This window comes from Dermochelys coriacea, chromosome 3 (genome assembly GCF_009764565.3).
Source record: "Dermochelys coriacea isolate rDerCor1 chromosome 3, rDerCor1.pri.v4, whole genome shotgun sequence".
NCBI classification, from domain to species: Eukaryota; Metazoa; Chordata; order Testudines; family Dermochelyidae; genus Dermochelys; species Dermochelys coriacea.
In genome coordinates, this window is record NC_050070.1 from 143,200,043 (window position 1) to 143,221,145 (window position 21,103).

At 42.5% G+C, this 21,103-nt stretch overlaps 1 protein-coding gene across 4 annotated transcripts in view; it reads left to right on the top strand.

The window, feature by feature from the left end:
- Positions 1–3,578, top strand: part of KIF26B (kinesin family member 26B) — a 429,496-nt gene extending 425,918 nt beyond the window's left edge. For 3 of the 4 annotated variants that reach the window (XM_038396564.2, XM_043512264.1, XM_043512265.1), the window contains 2 exons: positions 493–643; positions 2,833–3,578. In XM_038396564.2, coding sequence (XP_038252492.1) covers positions 493–643; positions 2,833–2,981 — 300 coding nt within the window. In that variant the 3' untranslated portion in view covers positions 2,982–3,578. The remainder of the gene's footprint in view (positions 1–492; positions 644–2,832) is intronic. The other variant, XM_043512263.1, reaches the window with a different exon arrangement.
- The last annotated feature ends 17,525 nt before the right edge of the window (positions 3,579–21,103 follow it).

Consider the following 21,103-nt stretch of genomic DNA (forward strand, 5'->3'; position numbering starts at 1 on the left):
TGAACGTTTTTGAAATTTTATTTTTATCAGCTCTTATTTACTATAGAATTGTAATATTGTATCTATTACTTACATAGCACATAGATATGCATGATGGTTTAATACAGCTGGAGATTTCCTACTCTGAGGAGTTTAACTGTTTGGTCAAATCCTGATGTCCTTACTTAAAAAAAATACAAACAACCTTCTAGTGAAATGAATTGTAGCAACTTTTTTGCTTGAATTTATTTGGATTTCAAGATGTTGCCCATTATTAATACATTATTATAGCTATTATTAGCTTTTTGCTGCTCTGCCTGTATATCGTAGCCTCACTTGTGAAGAACAAAAACCAAACCAACCAAACAAAAAATAAAACCACCTATTATTCTGGCCAGTGATTTTACCTGCTTCCATGTTAAGTCATTTGTAGTTATTATTGACTGAATCCAGGATGGATTTTTCTTACCCTTTTCACCTATTCTTTCCCTTCTCCTTTTTCCTGGTTGGCAGGAGCTGATATGCTTCAATGCCAAGCTGAAAATCCTGGAGCATCGCCAGCAGAGGATTGCTGAGGTCAGGGCCAAGTACGAGTGGTTAATGAGGGAACTGGAGGTGACCAAACAGTACCTGATGCTGGATCCTAATAAATGGCTTAGTGAATGTAAGGACTTGGTTTTAATTGCCTGTATTCGTAAGTGCCCTCAGTTTATTTCATTGAGGGGAAGCAGAAAGATTGACTGATGCTGAGGCTGCGATGTAAACTAGTATATTTTTAAACTAAATTGAACTGATGTGACCTAGGGTCCAGAGTTAGATTGACTGTATTTCTAGAACTATTCCTCACATAATTCCTATTAAATGTTGACAACAGAGCTGAAAATCCTATTCGTCCAGGAGCCGAATACTGGAATGGTACAGCATTGTAATGGTGAATATTGCCATTGCCAGATTAACGCTCATGTGTCTCAGTCCACAGCTTCAGAAAATTAGATTTTTAAATTCATTTATTTTTTAATTTTTGGCCTCAGACATATGTCTGAGTGTATAATGTGTATGTATAATAAATCTACTATCCTTCTGCCAAATAACACTATGAAGCAAATTTGTCTTTTGATTCTAATGGATTGCATCCAGGATTAATTTGGCCTATTATTTATAGTAGAAATTGCTAAAGTTCACAGAATTTAGTCTTAAAAGGAATTCACTATCCTAGCCTCAAACCAAGGAGGACTTAAATAAATAAAAATAAAAGCCTAAAAGAAAAAGATTAAAAGAATTGCAATGAACATGCAAAAATCCACACTTGCAAGCAGATGAGTGACAATCAGGTTTGGTCTACACTTATACCAGAATAGCTGTTTCAGTTAGGTGTGTGAAAAAACAGACCCCCCCGCCCCCGGTGACACAGTAATGCTGCCAAAAACCCCAATGTAGATGCGGCTGTGCTGATAGAAGAGGACTTCTGTCAAAGTCTCTGACATCATTAGGGGAGAGGGTGTTCCTGCACCAGCAGAAAAATTCCTTGACATATGCTGCATGTACAGTAGGTAGCGAGGCTGACAAAGGTATGTGAACTTAGGCTTTGTAGTGTAGACATAGCTTCAGATACTGTAGGGGGATGTGTGTGTGTGTCTGTATCTATTTTAAAAAATTGAATCCAGTTATATTTGGGGTAGTTGCTACTTGTAATTGTTACAAGCCAATGGGACTTTTGTTGCAGCAGTTGCTTTTGAAAAGTTCTAATTTTCCCTTTGGTAAGTGCAGCAGATAACAGAATTTGCAGTGTTTGGTACACTTGACAGGGGGAGTCTTGTGACAGTTGCAAAAATGTAATCTAGTTACCACGAGCATACAAACAGTTTTAAAGGTGACCACTGGAAGTTTGCACAGATCAACATTCACTTAGTCATTTGCTCCGTTGCTTCCATTTCCCATTTGAGAAACAAGGCAATCCTCAAGCATTGTACAGACTCCAGACCTTAGGAGTGAAGTGTAGGTGATGTAGATTAGCCAGATTCCCTCAGATCTACCTTCACCCAGACTACTGCTGTGCAAGGGAATCCAAGCTCTCTTAATGTATGTGCTTAGGAGCCATAAAATGTTGCAAGTTAAGTTAGCCCACAACCTACTTTAAAATATGCTTTCCAACATGTAAGACTCACTTACCAATGGGGAAAACAGGTGTAACCAGGTCTAGGGGATTCAAAGCATAAGAAAGTGTAAGGCTCCAAATTCAGCGAAGCACGTGCCTAAGTCTCTAAATCTATCCCTATTCAGCAAAGCACTTAAGAAAGTCAATGGGACTTAAGCACATGTGCTGAATGGGGATGGACTGAAACAGGGTCTGCGTATAAGGGGGACTAAATCAATGTAAATGGATCTAACTTACCCTACACATCACTTCTGAATTTGGATCCATAGGGTTCCACCTGCATATTTCATAGAGGACCAAAAGTTAACATGGAAAGTGAAACACGAATATTCATGCCTCATATCAATCAATGGAAAGTACTTACCGTGAGCACTGTGGTTGTTATAGAGTATTTGGAGGTGGTTTTCTGGAGAGCATACGGCTCTGTGAAGATGTGGTAAGACGAGCGTAATCAGTGATTCTGAAGCAGATGGGAGAGCATGACACTAGATGAAGGAACTGCTGTTAATATTTAATATGCTACTGTACTATTTTCACGCTCATTGAATATGAAATGCAGCTTTAAATGAAAATGCAAACCTAGAGTTGATAATGTATACAACAGGGGTGGGCTCAAAGGCTTGGGTCAGGCTATCTGTCCCAGTAATTTGTGCTGATTTTTGTCCACTGTCCTCACTACCTTATTTCCTTTCTCACAGTTGACCTGGAGCAGGTATTCGAGTTGGATTCCCTGGAGTATTTGGAGGCCCTGGAATGCGTGACTGAGCGTCTGGAAAATCGCGTCAACTTCTGCAAGGCCCACCTCATGATGATCACCTGCTTTGACATCACTTCCAGACGTCGATAAAGGACCAACCTCAAGAAAATTTCAAACTACTACCCCCCCTTCCTGCTCCTTTTGAACAGCACCAACAGAATGAAGATGAAGGTTGGTGTCAAGTTTTGACTGTGTGAGAGAGAAGAGACTGTCTTTATAACACCGAAGAATAGTATAAAAAAAAACAAATATGTGATGAACGCAACAACACTGAGATGTAAGGATGCCAATTTCCCTAGCCTGAAAGAGCACTTTTAAGGACATGTTTGTAAATAAGAACTGGTGGCAGAAATGACTTCTTCCCCTGTGTTAGCTGAGGGAGGGGAAGGAATGGTTGTAAGATGGACAGCTGTTGAGAGCTTCATAAAAAAAATATTACAGAGAAAGACTATTTAAGTGCCTTGCAAATCTTTATTATCCAAACATTTATGTTCATACTTTCTTGTGTACATACGGTGCTAGTCAAAGGAAACAAAATCAAACATTTTTGAAATGTATTTACAGCTTGTTTTTTCTCTTGGTGTTTTCTCCTATTTCAGACTTGCTGTTTCTAAGTAACTTGTGTTTGTAGAGATATTTCCTAATCAGTACAGCATATGAATAAATGTTAACTGTCTTTTATCGTTACTGGAGTAAGGCCACTCAAAGAGAACATTACCTCTCCCAGATGGTTCGAAAACTGTTTCTGGCAGTGAGTGAGGTTAGATTGCACCCTCTTTGCTCTTAAAGTGTTTCATCTGTTAAAGAACATTGGTAATGTTTTACATGGTACCATGGAAGAAGAGAAAGAAAACTATTGCAAAATAACTACTGCAATATGTGTTTCATTTGATGCAACTCTACCATTTGTTCTCCTTTTTGATATACTCTTAGCCTTGTACTGGTGATGCCAGAGTTATGGTTGACAAGACACTTTCCTCTCAAACCCCTATTTTCAGGTATTAATAACTTTCTAGAAAATTACCCTTTAGACTGAGGTTCTCATGCTTACCAGTCTAAAACTGAATGATTTTTGGGGGGAGGAATATCTGGTGACATTTAATTTGATAATTTCTTGAGTTATCCCACTTTTAAAACATTTTTCATCTGCTTTTTTTTTTTTGTGTGATGGATCATTCCACAGTCATGGCTATAACTGCGGGGCACTTGCTCTGCTCAGTTGTAATTGCTCAAGAAATAAACACACCTTATAAATGAGTGGACACATCATTTTGGGCATGGAGCGTATGTCACTTTCCATACCAAATTAAGTGTCAAAATCTTAGTCCCACTAATGTCAATGGGTCCAGCTCTGCATGTGCGAAGAAATGCTGTTGTATTTCAATGCATATATGAGCACTTCCATTTTATAACACACTTATTTGTGTAATTTGGCACAGGTTTTTTTGTTTATTGAAATAAGCACACACACAAATTCTGCGCTCAGTTACACCTGGACAACCCTGGGCATATGTAGTCAGTGGAGTTATCTGGGAGAAAATAGGGGCAGAATTTAACCTATATTCCAATATGCCTCTAATCACTGGTTTAGAAACTCAATCACATTCTATATATAATACCTCCTTTATTAGCTATGGTCCTCTTAATGTCCCATTAATGTCTATGGTGAAGTTCCCATTGACTTCAGTGGTGCAGGTTTGGATGTTGATTCTGCAGTGAACTCCATGCAAGGGGACCTTTGCACAGAGCCCTGCCTACATAAAGCTCTTTCCAGGATCAGGGCTGAAAGCTCCTTCAGACTCAGGATGTCTTACTTTGTGGGCCTGATGCTTCCTGGACACATACAGGACACGTACAACATCAAGCCCTTTGTTTGTAATACATCAAGCAAACTGATGGCACTAAGCAAAGGATTAATACATTACAGAAAACTCTACACATGCGCATGGAACAATTACTGTGGATTTCATAAACTGGAGATTCCTAACATGTGTGCATATGAAATCCCAGCTATTCTGTTGTACTACTCTTGCGTAAACTCTGTTCATCAAACACAGAGCGGGTAGTGGCTGGGAAGCATAATAATTTCTCAGTTGAAAACAAGTTGCATAATCTTGTGTGTGTACACAATGGTGTTAGGGAGCTACAGACAGATTATAAATGGAAAACAGTATGTTAAAAGCTAGCAAATACTGGATGCAAACAAAGCGATAGGCTGGCAAATAGTAAACACAGAGAACATGTTAATACCTGACATCTGACTTGGTAAGTAGACTGCATTGTCCTTCTGGCCCCAAACTTTCACATATTTCACTTGTATGGATTTAAGCTTATGTACATCATTTTTCATCACCTGGGTGTGCACAATGTCAGCTACATAGTACAGTCCCTGTTACCTGTAATATTTAGGCTCAGTGATCATGAAAGTTACTGTCTTGAATGCTATGACCATATGTTTAGCAGTGTTACAGCTGTAGATTCTAAGATATTACAAAGAAGTCTCCCATTTATCTAACATGTTTGCAGTATTGCTATAGCCATGTAGGATATGAGAGAGACAAGAGCATTGAGGTAGTGTCCTTTATTGGACCAAGTTCTGTTGGTGAAAGAGATAAGCTTTTGGGCTCCACAGAGCTCTTTTTCAGGTCGGAGTTTCTAGCTCTGAAGAAGAGCTCTGTGGAGCTTGAAGGTATCTCTAGCAACCCTTTGTACTAGCTTAACATAGTTAGTCACAATAAGCCAAATTCATCCTTTATGTAGCTCCAATGAAGCCAATGCAGTTACATCAAGGATGAATTTGGCCTATTGTAGTATTTATTTGCTGTCTAATCACAGTGCTTACAAACATTTTACTTATGGGTCAAAGACTTAGTTAGGATTAACAATTCCACCACACATCAGTATTGTATGCTAAAATATATAGTCATTTCTTTGTAGCATATATGGACCTGCTTCAAGATCTACTACTGTACTTTTGAGAATTAATGCATAAAGGGGAATGAAAATCTGCCACAATTTTACATCTGAACCTGCAGAATTTCTGCCTGGGTGAAAATAGCTTTTTATTTGCCTCTATTTTTATATTTTAGATATCATTCTAAGACACAAAATGGATCATTCAGAAATATTTATTACCTTATTACTGGGAGACCCAAAAATTCTACAAGCCGCACCCTGGCAATCCCACACTTTTTAGCAAGTGCCAACATAAATGCTATTCTTTCCTTGATTTTAAAAGGACAGTAGAAAGTATCTTACTTCTCCATGTAAAACTAAATAGAATGCCAGAATTTGCATACTGGAATAGCTTTTCAAATGAATGGAATGACAGGATGTGAGAAGCACATCCAGCCATCCTGGATATGTGCAGTCACTGGATGTTTCAGGTACAGCAACTAATGTAGCAACGTTGGCTGTAATTAGGTTTCAAAGTGAACATTCCGTTAACATGAATGGGAGGTGGTCAGAGTTCTCTAATTTCAGGTTTCAAAGTGAAGACTGAAAAAGACATCAAGGTACTGGCTTGCATTGCCATGGCTGTCCTTGGCATTGGAAGGACAAGACATTTTGGGTCTAATTCTGAAATCACTTACCCACACAAACATAAATAAAGAGGTAGTGGAGGTATACGAGTGTAAGATCAGACCAGGGCTTTTCTTAAATCAAAACCAGACCTGAAAACCCTTGACTTCGGGGGAGTTTGAATCTGAGCTGAATGTGGACAGCTCAGCTGGTACCCTATGATCTATAATAATGGGCCACATTAAAAACCGAGATCCAAGTGGGAGAGGACTGTGTGGAAGGCTGGAGTGATCACTTTAGATACTGGAGAGCACAGCAAAGGTTATGGAAAACCCGGTATTTTTTAATAATTCATTCTGTTCTAAGCAGTGTTCCCACTATTTTTTTCCATCCATGTGCACCAACCAAAAACCTAATATAAAATATATTTTTAAAAAGTTACCATAGGATAATTTCTCCAACTAGGACAGGTTAGGCATTTTAGAACTCACTACTCAAAGAATTAAATCTAAGCATGAGAGAAATAAAAATCATGAAATGCATAGACCAGTCAAAAAACTAAAATAACACACTTTGAAAGAAGTATCAAGAACAATAAAAAAGTATGTGTGAAAGACAGAGTGTGTGTGTGTGTGTGTGAGAGAGAGAGAGGGAGCGAGAGACGTGCATTGCCTCTTTAAGTAGATTGGGCACGTTCAGACACAGCAGCAGCTGGCCGCAAGCTCCGCCCTGTGGAGATGGGGTACAAGGATGGGGGGAAGGGGTCATTTGGACATCAGCACTTCCTGATCCCCCTCCCCTCTCAAGCAGGAGGCTCCCGGGAGCAGCATGGGAGTGCCTGAAGTGTACAGCACTTGATTGATAGCCTGCTGGGGGGCTGCCCAGCTGTGCAGCTTAGAGAGAATTTAGACTGTAAGCAAGGATTACGTGGAGGAAATGTACGTGAAAACTGATACTGGTCCTGTCCTTTCCTAAAGCAATATTGTACAGTTATAATGGGCCTGAGTCACCTCACATCTACTGAGCTATAACAGAAGAGCAACTTCATTAAAGTCACTAGAGTTACAGCTGTGTAAAAACTGGTTAAGGAAAAGGAGAATAAGTCTCCTTGTAGCTTCTTCAAGTGCCCGCTGACTTACTGCATGGCCAGTCATAGAAATGGAGAGGAGTCGTCTTTTCTTTCCTCTCCTCATGTGACACAGCTTGATCCTCCAAGGACTCTATGGCCTAGAACAGAGGTGGGCAAACTATGGCCCATAGGACCATCCCGCCCAGGGAGGCTAGCCCCGGGCTGTCCCCCCTCCAGCACTGTGGGCTGCGCAGCTGCCAGGCCTGGTACTCTGAGCGGCATGGTAAGGGGGCGGAGGGGTTGGATAAGGGGTAGGAGGTCCTGGGTGGCAGTCAGGGGCTAGGGAGCAATTGGATGGGGGCGGAGGGGACAGGAAGGGGTTGGATAGAAGTGGGAGTCCCAGGGGGCCTGTCAGGGGGCGGGTGTGGATAGGGGTTGGGGCAATCAAGGGACAAGGAGCAGAGGGGGCTTGATAGGGGGTAGGGTTCTGGGAGGGGGTGGTCAGGGAACAAGAAGCAGGGGGGTTGGATGGGTGGAGAGTTCTGAGAGGGGCTGGGAGGGGGCAGGAGCCAGGCTGTTCGCGGAGACGCAGCCTTCCCTACCCAGCCCTCCATACAGTTTCGGAACCCCGATGTGGCCCTCAGGCCAAAAAGTTTGCCCACCCCTTGCCTAGAACAACTCTGTGAGTCTTGCCTGTAACCTCTGAACCCTCTGTACATCATTCCTCTAACTTCCAACTAGAAAAATGCTAGAGGATTAAGAAGTGCAACTGTGATATCATTTTCCTATGAATGAGAGATGCATAAAAGGCTCATAAGGGTCTTTTCTTCCAACTGTCTGCATGGGAATTAGTGGTGTATCCAGTGTCTTTCTTTAATATTTATTCCATAACATGGTTCATTCAAAAATAGCAACTATAACCCTAAACCTGCAGTCTGAACTCTGTGACAGTTGAAAGCCATGGACCACTTGTTACAAATGTTTCTGATTCTGCTTTTTTTGTGGGTTAAAAGCAACAGTGGAATAAAGATATGTGTATTCACACAAGCAGACTCATACAGAGACATGATATGATGGAGCAAGGCAGTATAAAGGTTTTATCGCCTGGTTGTTCACAAATGGCAAAGACATAAGTTATGCAGTTCACCATAAGGAATATGCCACATTTTATAGAAAACTTAGATATGAAACATTTTAATTGGACCTATTTTTTCCACCTATAAAGCCAGGCTGCCTTAATTCCCATGTAGAGGCCCCTGAGTGAAGGAAATTTTAAAACCTACAAAACTGATCCAAAAGAGCTTTTCTATATGTCAGGGTGTCATGGATTTAAGGTCGGATATCTTACAACCACCAGTGTTAAAAGCACTAGTGTACATAGCAATTTCAAGCCTGAAATCTTTGCTCACCAATAAGATAAAGCTTGTCTGTCTAGCCCTGATGATTTGTAAAATAGTAACCTTAAGCCTCTGACTTGAAGCAGATTGAATATAGTAAACATGAATCTTTTAAATCAGTGGTTTAGCACAGTGGCTCTCAACCTTTCCAGACTACTGTACCCCTTTCACACATCTGATTTGTCTTACATACCCCCCAAGTTACACCTCACTTAAAAACTCCTTGCTTACACAATCAGACATAAAACTACAAGTGTGTCACAGCACACTATTACTGAAAAATTGCTTACTTTTTCCATATACTTATAAAATAAATCAATTGGAATATAAATATTGTACTTGCATTTCAGTGCATAGTATACAGAACTGTATAAACAAGTCACTGTTTGTATGAAATTTTAGTTTGTTCTCACTTCATTAGTGCTTTTTATGTAGCCTATAGGTAAATATCTATGAGTTGATGTACCCCCAGAGGTACTCATACCGCTGGTTGAGAACCACTGATACAGCAGATCTGTGTTTGGGGGACAGGGTGGTTTTTGAGCTGCTAAGAAGTTTGGGATGATGGAAGTAAGTCTCATTGTGATGGATTGGTGGGCATATGATTTCATACATGAGCTGATGGATGACTTTCCTTGTTTCTTATCTACCGCAATCTATTTCTGTGCCCTTAAATAAAGGCACAAATTTAGGGCAAAAAAATCCTGCTCCTACTGAAATCAATGGGGTTTTTTTGCCATGGACATCAATACAAGCAGTACCTTAACTAATGTTTGTTTTTTATAGTAAAAGGGCCTACGTAGTAGCACTCAACCAGAGCTGGCTGATGCCCTGTATTTAGGGTTTGACACAAGTTTCAAACTAGCTACAAGGCTGTGAATAATTTGTCAACTCATGCTTAATAATCCGTGTCTGTTCCATTTATACTGCACTCACCATAGGGTTATCTGAGAACCTGAATAGCCACATGCACCCTAGAAAATAATAAACCATTTTATTTTATTGACACTACCTGGTCTTCTTTCTCCCATCTCCAGAAAACAAATCAGTTTCACTTTTTTTTTTTTAAAAAGCATCATAGCAAAGCAACCTTTTCTGATCTAGCTCCCACTGAAGTCACTAGATCTTCCACTGAGAGCAGCTCAGGCCTATTGATGATGTAGACTTCAGGCTGATCATTTAATGTGGTAGGTAATTTTGACGGAGCAGGAGAATTTGGGGTGATTCTGTTTTATCTAGGAAAGGCAGTATTAAAAGCAAAACATTAGATATGGGCGATCGTCTTTGAAACTAACTTCAAAACACTCCCAGAACAAACATTCTTTGAGTGGTCCTACTCAGATATTGAGCATACTTTATAATAATGGTAATAAAATGGTGCTTGCGGCAGTTTCAGCTATACCTATATTACATATACGCTATATATGGATGTATTCACCCTATAGAGCCCGTGTGTGTGGGGGGGGGTATTTACATATAACACACACACATATTATGTATACATTAATATTAACTTTTCTAAATTTTAATTCCTTCCCTTCCGGTAGCTGAACTGCTGGTAACTAACAAAAATCTACGTCATATTCTGTGTATGAAGGATATAATTTATTTGTAAACTCAGGATGTTCTTGTTTTATAGAGTTGCTTGTATTTTATAATTTATTTACACATCATGGTTGGAAATGCTTATCTAAGTGCTATGCATTGAAGTGTATATTTGCTGAATCCATTTCATTCTGTCTGTGGCTATGTTCTTTCTCATAGTGACAGTGTTATAAACCTGGGTTGTAAGTGGACAAGCCGATAGAAACTGAAACTATACTGGGGCCTAAGAACAGAAATATCCATAATAAGATGGACCAGTAGCAGATATATATTTTATCAGCTAAATTTTATTAGAATGGAAAGATGAAACAGACAGCATGAGGATAAGTTAAGAATCCAGAAAGTCACAGCCATTTGCAAGCTGATCATATATGAATACATTGAGCCATTTGCCATTAAAAATGTAAAGTTTACTGTTTTGCTGGCTAAAAATCTCTTGCCTTTTGTGGTATATGAGGTGTGAAACATATTGTCAAAGTATAGTGGCATTAAATGTTTACTTTTATCTTATTGGTACTTGTACTTCCCAGACCAGGAAATCTTGCTTGGAATGAAAGGCTTCATTATGGAGTGGGGGGGAATGTTTGTTTTTTAACTCACAAGATGCTGTGATGTTGTGGTTAGAGAGAGAGTGAAAACACGTTTCTCAACTCGTTCTACCAACTAGATGCTCTCTAAGAAACCCATCCTTCAAGGCTGGTGTTGGAGGAACTGAAAGAACAGAAAAATAACTACCTAGTACAGCACCATGAATAGCAGCAGAAGGAAAGTACAAACATGGGGCCTAACCCCACGACCATTGCTCACATTAGTCCCCTCCAAGTCAGTTGGATCACGCACAGAGGTAAGACTCCTCACGAAATTAGGGGGCTATGGAATCAGGATCCACAAGGAGCAAAGGAGAACCTACATGAAAAAAACAGCTTCATGGCTATGCTCCTCCTCCTCTTTCTGTGTTGGTCATGTCAGTTTCCCTTAGGCCAAAGAGCAGATGCCTACTGTACTGTATAAATGCAAGTGTGGGTTTAGCGGTCAAGAGCCCTACTCCTCTGAGCGATGGAGGTGCCAGGCGCAGCTGAATGTGCAGTGCTGACAATTAAACACTCTAAAATTGCCTTTGATAACTCAATACCTTTCCCTCAATGTCCTTCAGGGAATGTCTCACACACCCAGCAGGAATGTGCTTTAGTTTTCTGGAGCAGGTTTTGAAGCAGAGTCACTGGGTATTGTCTAATGAATGCACCCCATGTTGTGTGGTCCTGCACTTAGAAAATGGGAAGGGAAAGAGCCTGAGACCTCTTGGAGACATGTATACACTGCTGCTGTGAACTGTTTAAATAGTCTATACTTAAGGCAGAACATTTTTTCATTTATACTTTAAATTATTTTGCTAACGTTTTCCTCTTTAAAATCCTCCTCTTTCCTAAGGGCCTGATCAGTTTTATGTGCTATACAGTAACTCCTCACTTAAAGTCGTCCCAGTTAACGTTGTTACGTTGCTGATCAATTAGGGAACATGCTCGTTTAAAGTTGTGCAGTGCTCCCTTATAACGTTGTTTGGCAGCCGCCTGCTTTGTCCACGGCTTGCAGGAAGAGCAGCCCATTGGAGCGAGCTGCTGGGGGCTTGGAACCAAGGTGTGCCGGCAGCCCCCCTATCAGCTCCCTGCTCCCCTAAGTTCCCTGTGCGGCAGCCGCCAAACAGGCTACCAATTGCCAGCAGTTCAGCTGTCCCTCCCCCCACTGCCTTGGAGCTGCTTCCAGGAGACTCCCACTTGCTGTGCAGGGGAGGGGGAAGAAGAGGACTAATGTCAGGGTATCCCCCTCCCACCTACTTACCCCTTCTCCATATAGGGCAGGGTGGGGACACGACAGGGCTCAGGACTGAGAGAGCTTGCTGGCTGCAGCTGCTGTCTTAACTTCCTGATCTTTTTAAAGGCAATGTACTTAGAATGTGGTGTCAACATACTTAAAGGGGCAATGCGCATCTCTCTCTCTCCCACACACATAGGGTGTGTGTCTGCCATGCTGTCTCCCCTCCCTCCATTCGTGCTGCCTTGGAGAGTGTGAGGCTACATTAACAACAATGCGTTAACCCATGAAGGCTCAGCCAAATGCTAGTTCATCATTTAGCAGTAAGGCATTTCCTGGGAAATATCCCACCCTTTTCTACGCTCTAACTTCACCACTTCAACCAAGCTTCACAATCATCATTGCTGTGTACAATATTAAATTGTTTATACTGTGTGTGTGTGTGTGTGTGTGTGTGTATATGGCTATGCTCCTCCTCCTCTTTCTGTGTTGGTCATGTCAGTTTCCCTTAGGCCAAAGATACACACATACACACGTTTTTTGTCTGGTGAAAAAAATGTTCCTGGAACCTAACCCCTGCCATTTACATTAATTCTTATGGGGAAATTGGATTCACTTAACATCATTTCGCTTTATCGTGGCATTTTTCAGGAACATAACTATGATGTTAAGCGAGGAGTTAATGTACCATTGCATACAGGTTGGAGAGGCGGTGGGGGCTAGTTTACAGAATAACATTCAATTGTGAGGGACTGCAGTCACGTACCAGGACCACATATTCAAAGTGACAAGCCAGGGGTGGCCATGTAGAGGTTAGATTTCAAAGATGCATGAGATGGTTTGGCAGTTAGAGAGGAGAAAATGTTTCTACTCCCACTTGTACTTTTCAGCGGACACAACCCACAGCTCTGACTCTCCAACACTACCACTGCCCTGGGCCAGTGGATTTGAATGTTGATGCTTCTCCACTGTTATTGCAAATTATGATGAAGAGCCATTTATTTGTTCTTTTGGCTGTTCAAAATAGTTCTGATTTTCTCTAAAAGGCTTTACTGCATTTTTTAAAAGGAACATGAGGTAATTTATCTTCATTATTGCTACCACACATCAGCATTGGTAGCAAAAGGCCTGAGGTGCCTAAAACAGAGGCAGAGGTGTTATCACACGTATCTTCGGCTGAGCTCTGGGAACAGAGTTGCTTGCCTAGCTAGACATTTTGGCTAAAAACAGGCCCCACATTTAGGAGAATTAGTTAACCATTTTCCCGTTCTAAGTCACCATAAGGCTAGGCTAACGCTTAAGGGCTGGATCAAGGCTGTGTGACAGTGGGTGGGAGAAGGGAGGGTACCTGTTCCCAGAGGCAGAGCCAGGCTGGGTGAATGCACTCACCTCTGAGCTATAAGGCAGAAGGGGTCGCACCACAACCTCTTTCTTTTTTTTGGTGTGAAAGAGGGCTGATGTGGTTTAGGTGCCTAACTCTAGGGGAAGGTTCATGGCTGTGAATCCCAAGTGGAGAGAGGCACCCTCTGTTAGGCCCCAACTCCGTTTGAGAAGTAGGGTTTAAGTGGCATGTCCCATTGGCTAGCTCAGGTGATGATCATATTGATGGAGGGGCTGCCAGATAGAATTTCAGTGACTGGTGTTGCGACACCATTCAAATTTGGCCCAACCACCTCTCTGTCCAGATGGAGAGGTGGCTGGGCACCATGGTACACGGGGTGTCAGTTCCTGTAAGGCAGAGAACAGGAGTCCACCGATAACTCGACTGTTGGCAGCACCAGAGAAAAGGGAGACCTGGGGTCCGGAGAGGAATGAGCAACCAGAATGGGGTCCCTACCGGCAGGGGTCAGGAACCAGAATTTGCCCTGCCAAGAAAAATCTCACTTGATGCCACTGCCTCACTCATCTATGGAGAGAGGGAGCATGGCGCTCCCCGCCTACAGGAATAGGGGCAGGGTCTTCTCGCAGATAGTTCTTGAGGTAAAGAAGAACTGGGGAGGTGGGAGTGCATTGGAGGTGAGGAAGGAGCTGGAGTCTACATAGAGCGGATGAGAAACAGAAGTTGTTACCTCAGCTCTCATGGCACACCATAGAACCCGAGAGCTGAGCACATACCACTGTAGAGTTCTAAAATGTTAAAGTCCTCCCAAACAGCTGGCAGCATCAGAAAGCTTGGAGTCACAGAAGGAGGAGACAATCCACTCTACATGAAAATTAATTTCTTTACAAAAAGATAGGACAGTGTTTTGGTGCTGTTATTTCACAGTGTGAAATGATTTCATTTACCAGGAGCCATTTCATGTTAGTGCCCATGAGAAGGGTAAGTCTGACAGCCCTGGAGGATGACATCTACCATCTAGCCACGGAGCACTATAGCTTTGGTTGAAGCAGGGCACATTTCTGTCCCGCTGAAGGGCGTCTTTCATGACCTCTAAGAGAAAGGGGAGAGTTCCTGTCCATTCAGTCCTCAGCTATTCCAGCAATGAGCCCTTACCTGGGAACTACCCACAGGACAGCAAACCCGATTCATAGAAAAATGGGTTGGCAAGGAGGCTTCACAGTATTTCTCTCTCTCCCTCACTGGAAGGTAATTTTATGGGTTTAGAAACCTCATATCCAGTCATATGGCAGATTTCATGCCAGCCAACTGGCAAAAGAACACAGAACAACTGGCAAATTGATCTCTACTGTTTCTGTTTAGAAGCTGAAAACAATGGCGACAACTGGCAGCAGCAAATCCTATTTTGCTGGCATTCAGAAATAGTTACAATTAATATTGAAAGTGGCACAAACTGATTTACAGGGAAGGTTGTCACAGAAGCAAACTATACTTAAAATAAAAACCTAGCCCAGCAAGAAGGCACCCTGCTCAGGGTCCAGTTATAGTTAAAAAATTGGAACTATAAAAATATTTATTTCCACAGTAAAAAAAAAAAAAAAAAATGTCCCAGGGACCTTTTACTCCTCTCCGTGAAATTTCCTAGAGCTCCTTAACCTCTGAGGACAGGACAAGAAGCAATGGGCTTAAATTGAAGCAAGGGAGGTTTAGGTTGGACATTAGGAAAAACTTCCTGTCAGGTAGTTAAGTACTAGAATAAATTTCCCAGGGGAGGCCATGGAATCTCCAACACTGGAGATTTTTAAGAGCAGGTTAAACAAACACCTGTCAGGGATGGTCTAGATGGGGGTAGGCAAACTACGGACCGCAGGCCGCAGCCGTTTTAATCCGGCCCTCAAGCTCCCACTGGGGAGCAGGGTCAGAGCTGCTCCCCACAGCTCCCAGAAGTAGTGGCATGGCCCCCCTCTGGCTCCTACGCGTAAGGGCAGGCAGAGAGCTCTGCTCTGCACACTGCCCCTGCCCCAAGTGCTAGCCCCACAGCTCCCATTGCTCAGGAAACACAGCTAATGGGAGGTGCAGGGGCGATGCCTGCGGACAGGGCAGTGTGCAGAGCTGCCTGGCCACGCCTCTGCGTAGGAGCCAGAGAAGGGACATGCTGCTGCTTCCGGGAGCCACTTGAGGTAAGTGCTGCCCAGAGCCTGCACCCGAGCCTCTCCCTGCACCCTAACCCCCTGCCCCAGCCCTGATCACCCTCCTGAACCCTAAATGCCTCGTTTCTGGCTCCACCCTGGCACCCACACCCCCAACCAGAACCCTCACCTCCCTCCTCCTGCATCCCAACCTCAATTTTGTGAGCATTCATGGCCTGACATACAATTTCTATTCCCAGATGTGGCCATTGGGCCAAAAAGTTTGCCCACCCCAGTCTAGATAATATTTAGTCCTGCCATGAGTCCAGAGGACTGGACTAGATGACCTCTTGAGGTCCCTTCCAGTCCTACGATTCTATGATAGGTGAATCTCCTGTGGGCTGTAATACTTTTGTTGGGTTTAGTGTCCAGGTGCTGGTGGCCTCTGATATACAGGAGATCAGATTAGCTGAGTGGGTGGTCCTTCTGGCCTTAAACTCTATGACCCCTGGAGATGGTTTGACTCCTTATTCTTTTCTAAAATCATAAGGCAGGGGACCCTGCACATGTCCTGGATCGATTATGCCAATTGGCCACAGCAGCAACAACAATCAGAGAGTCATGAAAATAAGAGCTAGAAAATACCTGTTAGTGGATCTGAAAGCCCCATGAGCTCGTAGCTCATTCATAGTAGCTGCATCAACTGGAGTCTGAAGGATTCAGGCACAAAGGCCGGCAGTGGCTCAGCTCCTCCTGGTTTGCCTGGAACGAGAATCTGGTTTTATGGAACCAGAATTGCTCTGCCCTCTCCAGACACCCTTAGTTACACCACCCCCCAGGCTTTGAGACAGGACGCTTGAGGTGCCTTCTCAATGTGTTTTGGGGACATTAGTAGCCCTGCCCTCATTTTCCTTTGGGTGGCACCAGAGAGGGGTTTGGGTGCAATCACAGGGTTTTCAGAGGAGTCAGGAAATGGCCTGTCCCCCCACAGGCAGCAGGAGAGAGAGGAAGTGCTCCACCTTTACTGCCATCAGCTATTCAACTTCCAGCATGCACCGCACTGCAAAGTGCGCGCAGCAGCCAGCGGAAAGGCACGGTCTCCTCCCCTCTTCTTCTGTCTGAGCAGGTTGCAGCAATTAAACCATTTTCTCTCTCACACATCCCAAAAGAAACAGGGGATTGTGGGCCAACAACTCTACCCGTTAGGCCCTTCAAGAAGAAAGATGGTAAAAGGAGCCACCTGGTGAGTCTCAAAGACCCCAGGAAGGGGGCACCAGATGCTACTAAGGAGAGGGACATGGAGGGGCATTCGACAAACACAAGAAGAAATCAATGGTAAGTGGGATGGGTGGAAGCTCTGCTGGTTGTAGCTGGGGTAAGAAGGCATCCACTTAGTTCCACTCAATATCCAAGTATGTGGGATGACATTTTTAGGTTTGGCTGGAATTTAAACCTACTCAGATTTCACGTGATTGCACAGTCTTGGCTAAATGTTTTAAACAAGCCACCTGTTTGGCCATCTATCGCATCCCATACTGATGCACAACACTTGCACTGTCATGACAGGGAGGCACGTCTCATTAGTCTTTCTCATTTTTTTTTCCATGGCGAAGCAGCAGGAAACCAACTGTGAAATAAAACGTCCCCAGTCCAACAGCAAAGGTCAAAACTAGAGGGAAATATTTTCTTTTCCAACAGGAAAGTTTGTGTAAAATTGACCCTTGGTCAAAGCAGTTTAGATTTCTTGGTAAGGTACCCCCATAAATCCTGGCGGCCGTTATGCTGCTTTATCTTGCTAGGCTTGTAAACCTTTGATCTTTAAATTACCACGATGACCCTAGAAATTCTTGCTCTTGAAGGATTGAGTAAACATCTTTAGGGCCTAGGGATTTTTAAGCCATGTACTGATTTGGATTATCACTGACCACTAAGGAATCAAAAGAGTTTCAGACGGTAAAGCTATAAAACACAGCACTTATCAAATCACACAACAGGCCAAATCCTAAAGACTTTCCTCATTTTTACTCAGTCCTTTCTCAGGCAAAAGTCCTGCTTGAAGTCAATAAGGAGCTGCACCATTCATTTTTTGTTGGTCCACTGCATTGAGCATATTCAGTTACAGATACAAGAAAATCTATACCAGTGGTTTTCAACCAGGAGTATGTGTACCTCTGGGGGTATGCACAGGTTTTCCAGGGGGTATATCAACTCATCTAGATATTTCCCTAGTTTTACAACAGGCTACATAAAAAGCACTAGTGAAGTCAGTATAAACTAAAATTGCATACAGACAATAAGTTGTTTATACTGCTCTATATACTATACACTGAAATGTAAGGACAGTATTTATACTCCAATTGATTTATTTTATAAGTATATGGTAAAAATGAGAAAGTAAGCAATTTTTCAGTAATAGTGTACTGTGACACTTTTGTAATCTCATGTCTGATTTTGTAAGCAAGTAGTTTTTAAGTGAGGTGAAACTTGGGTGTACGCAAGACAAATCAGACTCCTGAAAAAGGTACAGTTGTCTGGAAAGGTTGAGAGCCACTGAAAGACAGTGACAATGTACAATAGTAGTAAGAGAGTCAAGCAATAAAGTATCTGTTGGCCTACCTGGGGCTGGGATAGCACCAGAGGTAGACATACCGGAAGGAACAGATGTCAGTTCCTTTCCAAAGAAAGACTACACTACTAAGCCCAGAATGTTGAGCTAGGGAAAAGGGTCGTCTTGATCCAAAGTCGATTTATGAGTTTAAGATTTTATTCTACCTAATTGCAGGTTAAAATTTCATTCTCTGACACTTGCCAAGAAGGGAGCAGCAAACTAAACAATTTTATGCCTCCACAGAAGCGATTATTTTCAGCACATATTTTAAGAGCTGAATTTTGTTTTTATAGCCATCATTCTGTCCTTCGCCTCCCCTCACACACACACAAATGAACATCTCATATTTTTATAAGGGCAGAAGCACCGACAGTTTCCAGTGTGAAGGCCCTTGATTGGAGTTTGTTTAACTTTCGGAAACAACATCTTCTGGCAAAGCTGAAGAGTGCATTAAGCAAAGCTGTCATTCTTAGGTGTGGAACACTACAAATGGGAAGGAACCTGCCATTCATAGAACATTCAATACAGGATGAAATTCAATGCTTTGGGCAGCTTTTTTGTTTACTATGAAAGGTACAATATACTACAGTGTTGGATTCAGCATATTGTTTTCCCCACAGGTCAATGGGAGGTGTTAACTGAATCCGTCACGTTAAGTAGACTGAACAAAATTTCCCATTCCTTTGGCTGTCTCTGCACTGGCTTGTCAGCTAGCTAACTGAGTTTAAACAGTCCAGGTAAACTGCTTTCTAGCAGGGTTTGGCCACTCATTGTGGGTGAAACCAGACCAGGTTAGAGCTATGTTAAAAAGTCATGCCTGAGGCTCTGGGCCACATTCAAAAATGAGTCTGTCTAGAGCACAACTTCCAAACAGATGTCTTTTCTGCTCCCCAGCCCTGCAAACAAAGCCCAGGATCTGAAAGTCAAACGGAGTTCTTTCTGGCTCACACAACAGACAAAGCTCCTCCATTTATTAAGCATTTTCTATTGACTGATCAGCATATCCCGCAGAGAGGGTATGTTGGCCTTTTGATGAGGTTTCTCACCAGAGAACAAAAAACTTGGAGGTATCAACTGTGGCAAAGCATGAGGCTCAAACCCCAAAGAAAACAGCCTACATGACCTGAATGCTTCACCATGACACTACATAGATTGCATGGAAATTGTCAAGACTGTGATGAGATTAACTTGGACAATGTCCATCCAACGTTAGGCATTTTTATTAACCAACCTTATTGCCACCCATAAAGCAAAGCTCTATCCCTCACTGATTATTAACAGCCCAGCCTAACTCAGTCAGATCCTAAAACCAGGCAGCGTTTCCCACAATCTTCCACTGGGGACTTTAAGGAATGTTTTCTGACCCTCTTAATCTCCATGTTGAGCTGCCACTCTACACAGTGGGTCAAAAAAATTTACAAATTCAGATCATGCCTATGTTTTTCCAAAAATTCAATGAGAATCCCCACAGAAACACTTGGTAAGAGGCAAAAATAATGCTTTGCATCTTCTCTTTACATTGATTTTTATTATTATTAATTATTATTATTTATTGCTGCCTTTGGCCACTGATTATTCAGAAATGAACAATCCTGATTTGCAACACAGAGAACAAAGAATTACTTGCAGTCTAGTATATGTTCCGTTAGCGTTCAAGGGAAGATTACTACCTAGTAATGGCATTTCGATCATAGTTATAGGATTTAGACTGGTGAGAAGACTCCAATGCCACATGGGGATTTGCTTCCAATGGCAGGAAGCCAAAGATAAAAACAGTGCCTCTCCCAGTAGCTCAGAATCTCTCCTTTTCCAAGAGCCTGAAGCAATTTTGAGTAGGAAATTGAATGGGAGTAGGAGGTCAGATGGGCAAAGGGGAGAAACTAGATTAATAGAGAGGCATATAAAGAAAAGCATGACCAGTAAATGATTGCTCCTTTTAATATACAGACCCTCTGCATCAGTGCAATTTCTGATCCCAAAGCGCCATCCTCTTCTAAGTTTTGTGCCATTACTAGGAATATCAGGGCTGATTCTCCACTGCATAGCACCTCATGCAGTCATTTAGGGCTAGATTCACAAGGGGAATTCAAAGGAAGTTAGGAGCCTAAATCATTTTGAGAAACTGGGAGTCAGAGTTTCTCCATCAGCTTCAAAGAGCTTTGGATCTGGCTCATATTCTTGTACAAAATGGCTGTAAAACCCTGCCAGTGGAGTGAGGGACGGGACGGGGTGGGAGGGATTCTGATTTAGCAGCATTATATATGCACTTTGCTCAAATGGCTGCAAGGCAAAGAAGAATCTGGCCCATTGTCTCCTCTTGCTTCTATTCACCCCAGGAAGTGCAGCCTGTCTGCCATCCAACACAACACCAAAAAGGCCTATGAAAGCAGCAGTGCTGGGAAGGCTTTAAAGTGTTCATTAAATATAAACCAGCAAGGAGGTATGGCAGTAGAAGACAAAGGGCAGGGAAAAGAAAGTGGGGAAGGAGAGCCCTTGCTAATTTCCTCCTCCCATTCCCTCTCCATTACCATCTCCCAGCTCAGACTGCCACACTCTGAAAGTCAAGTGGAATTGTGAAGAGGAACCACCTGCAATTTAAAGTGCAGCTTTCCCTTGAGAGGTATGTGAAAATGCCACCGTTATACTCGCTGTCTATGGGAATTGGGAGTCAGAGCCACTGGAAAAAAGCAGATTCTGCTACATTTTTACCACATTGAAGACCCAACAGTGCTTA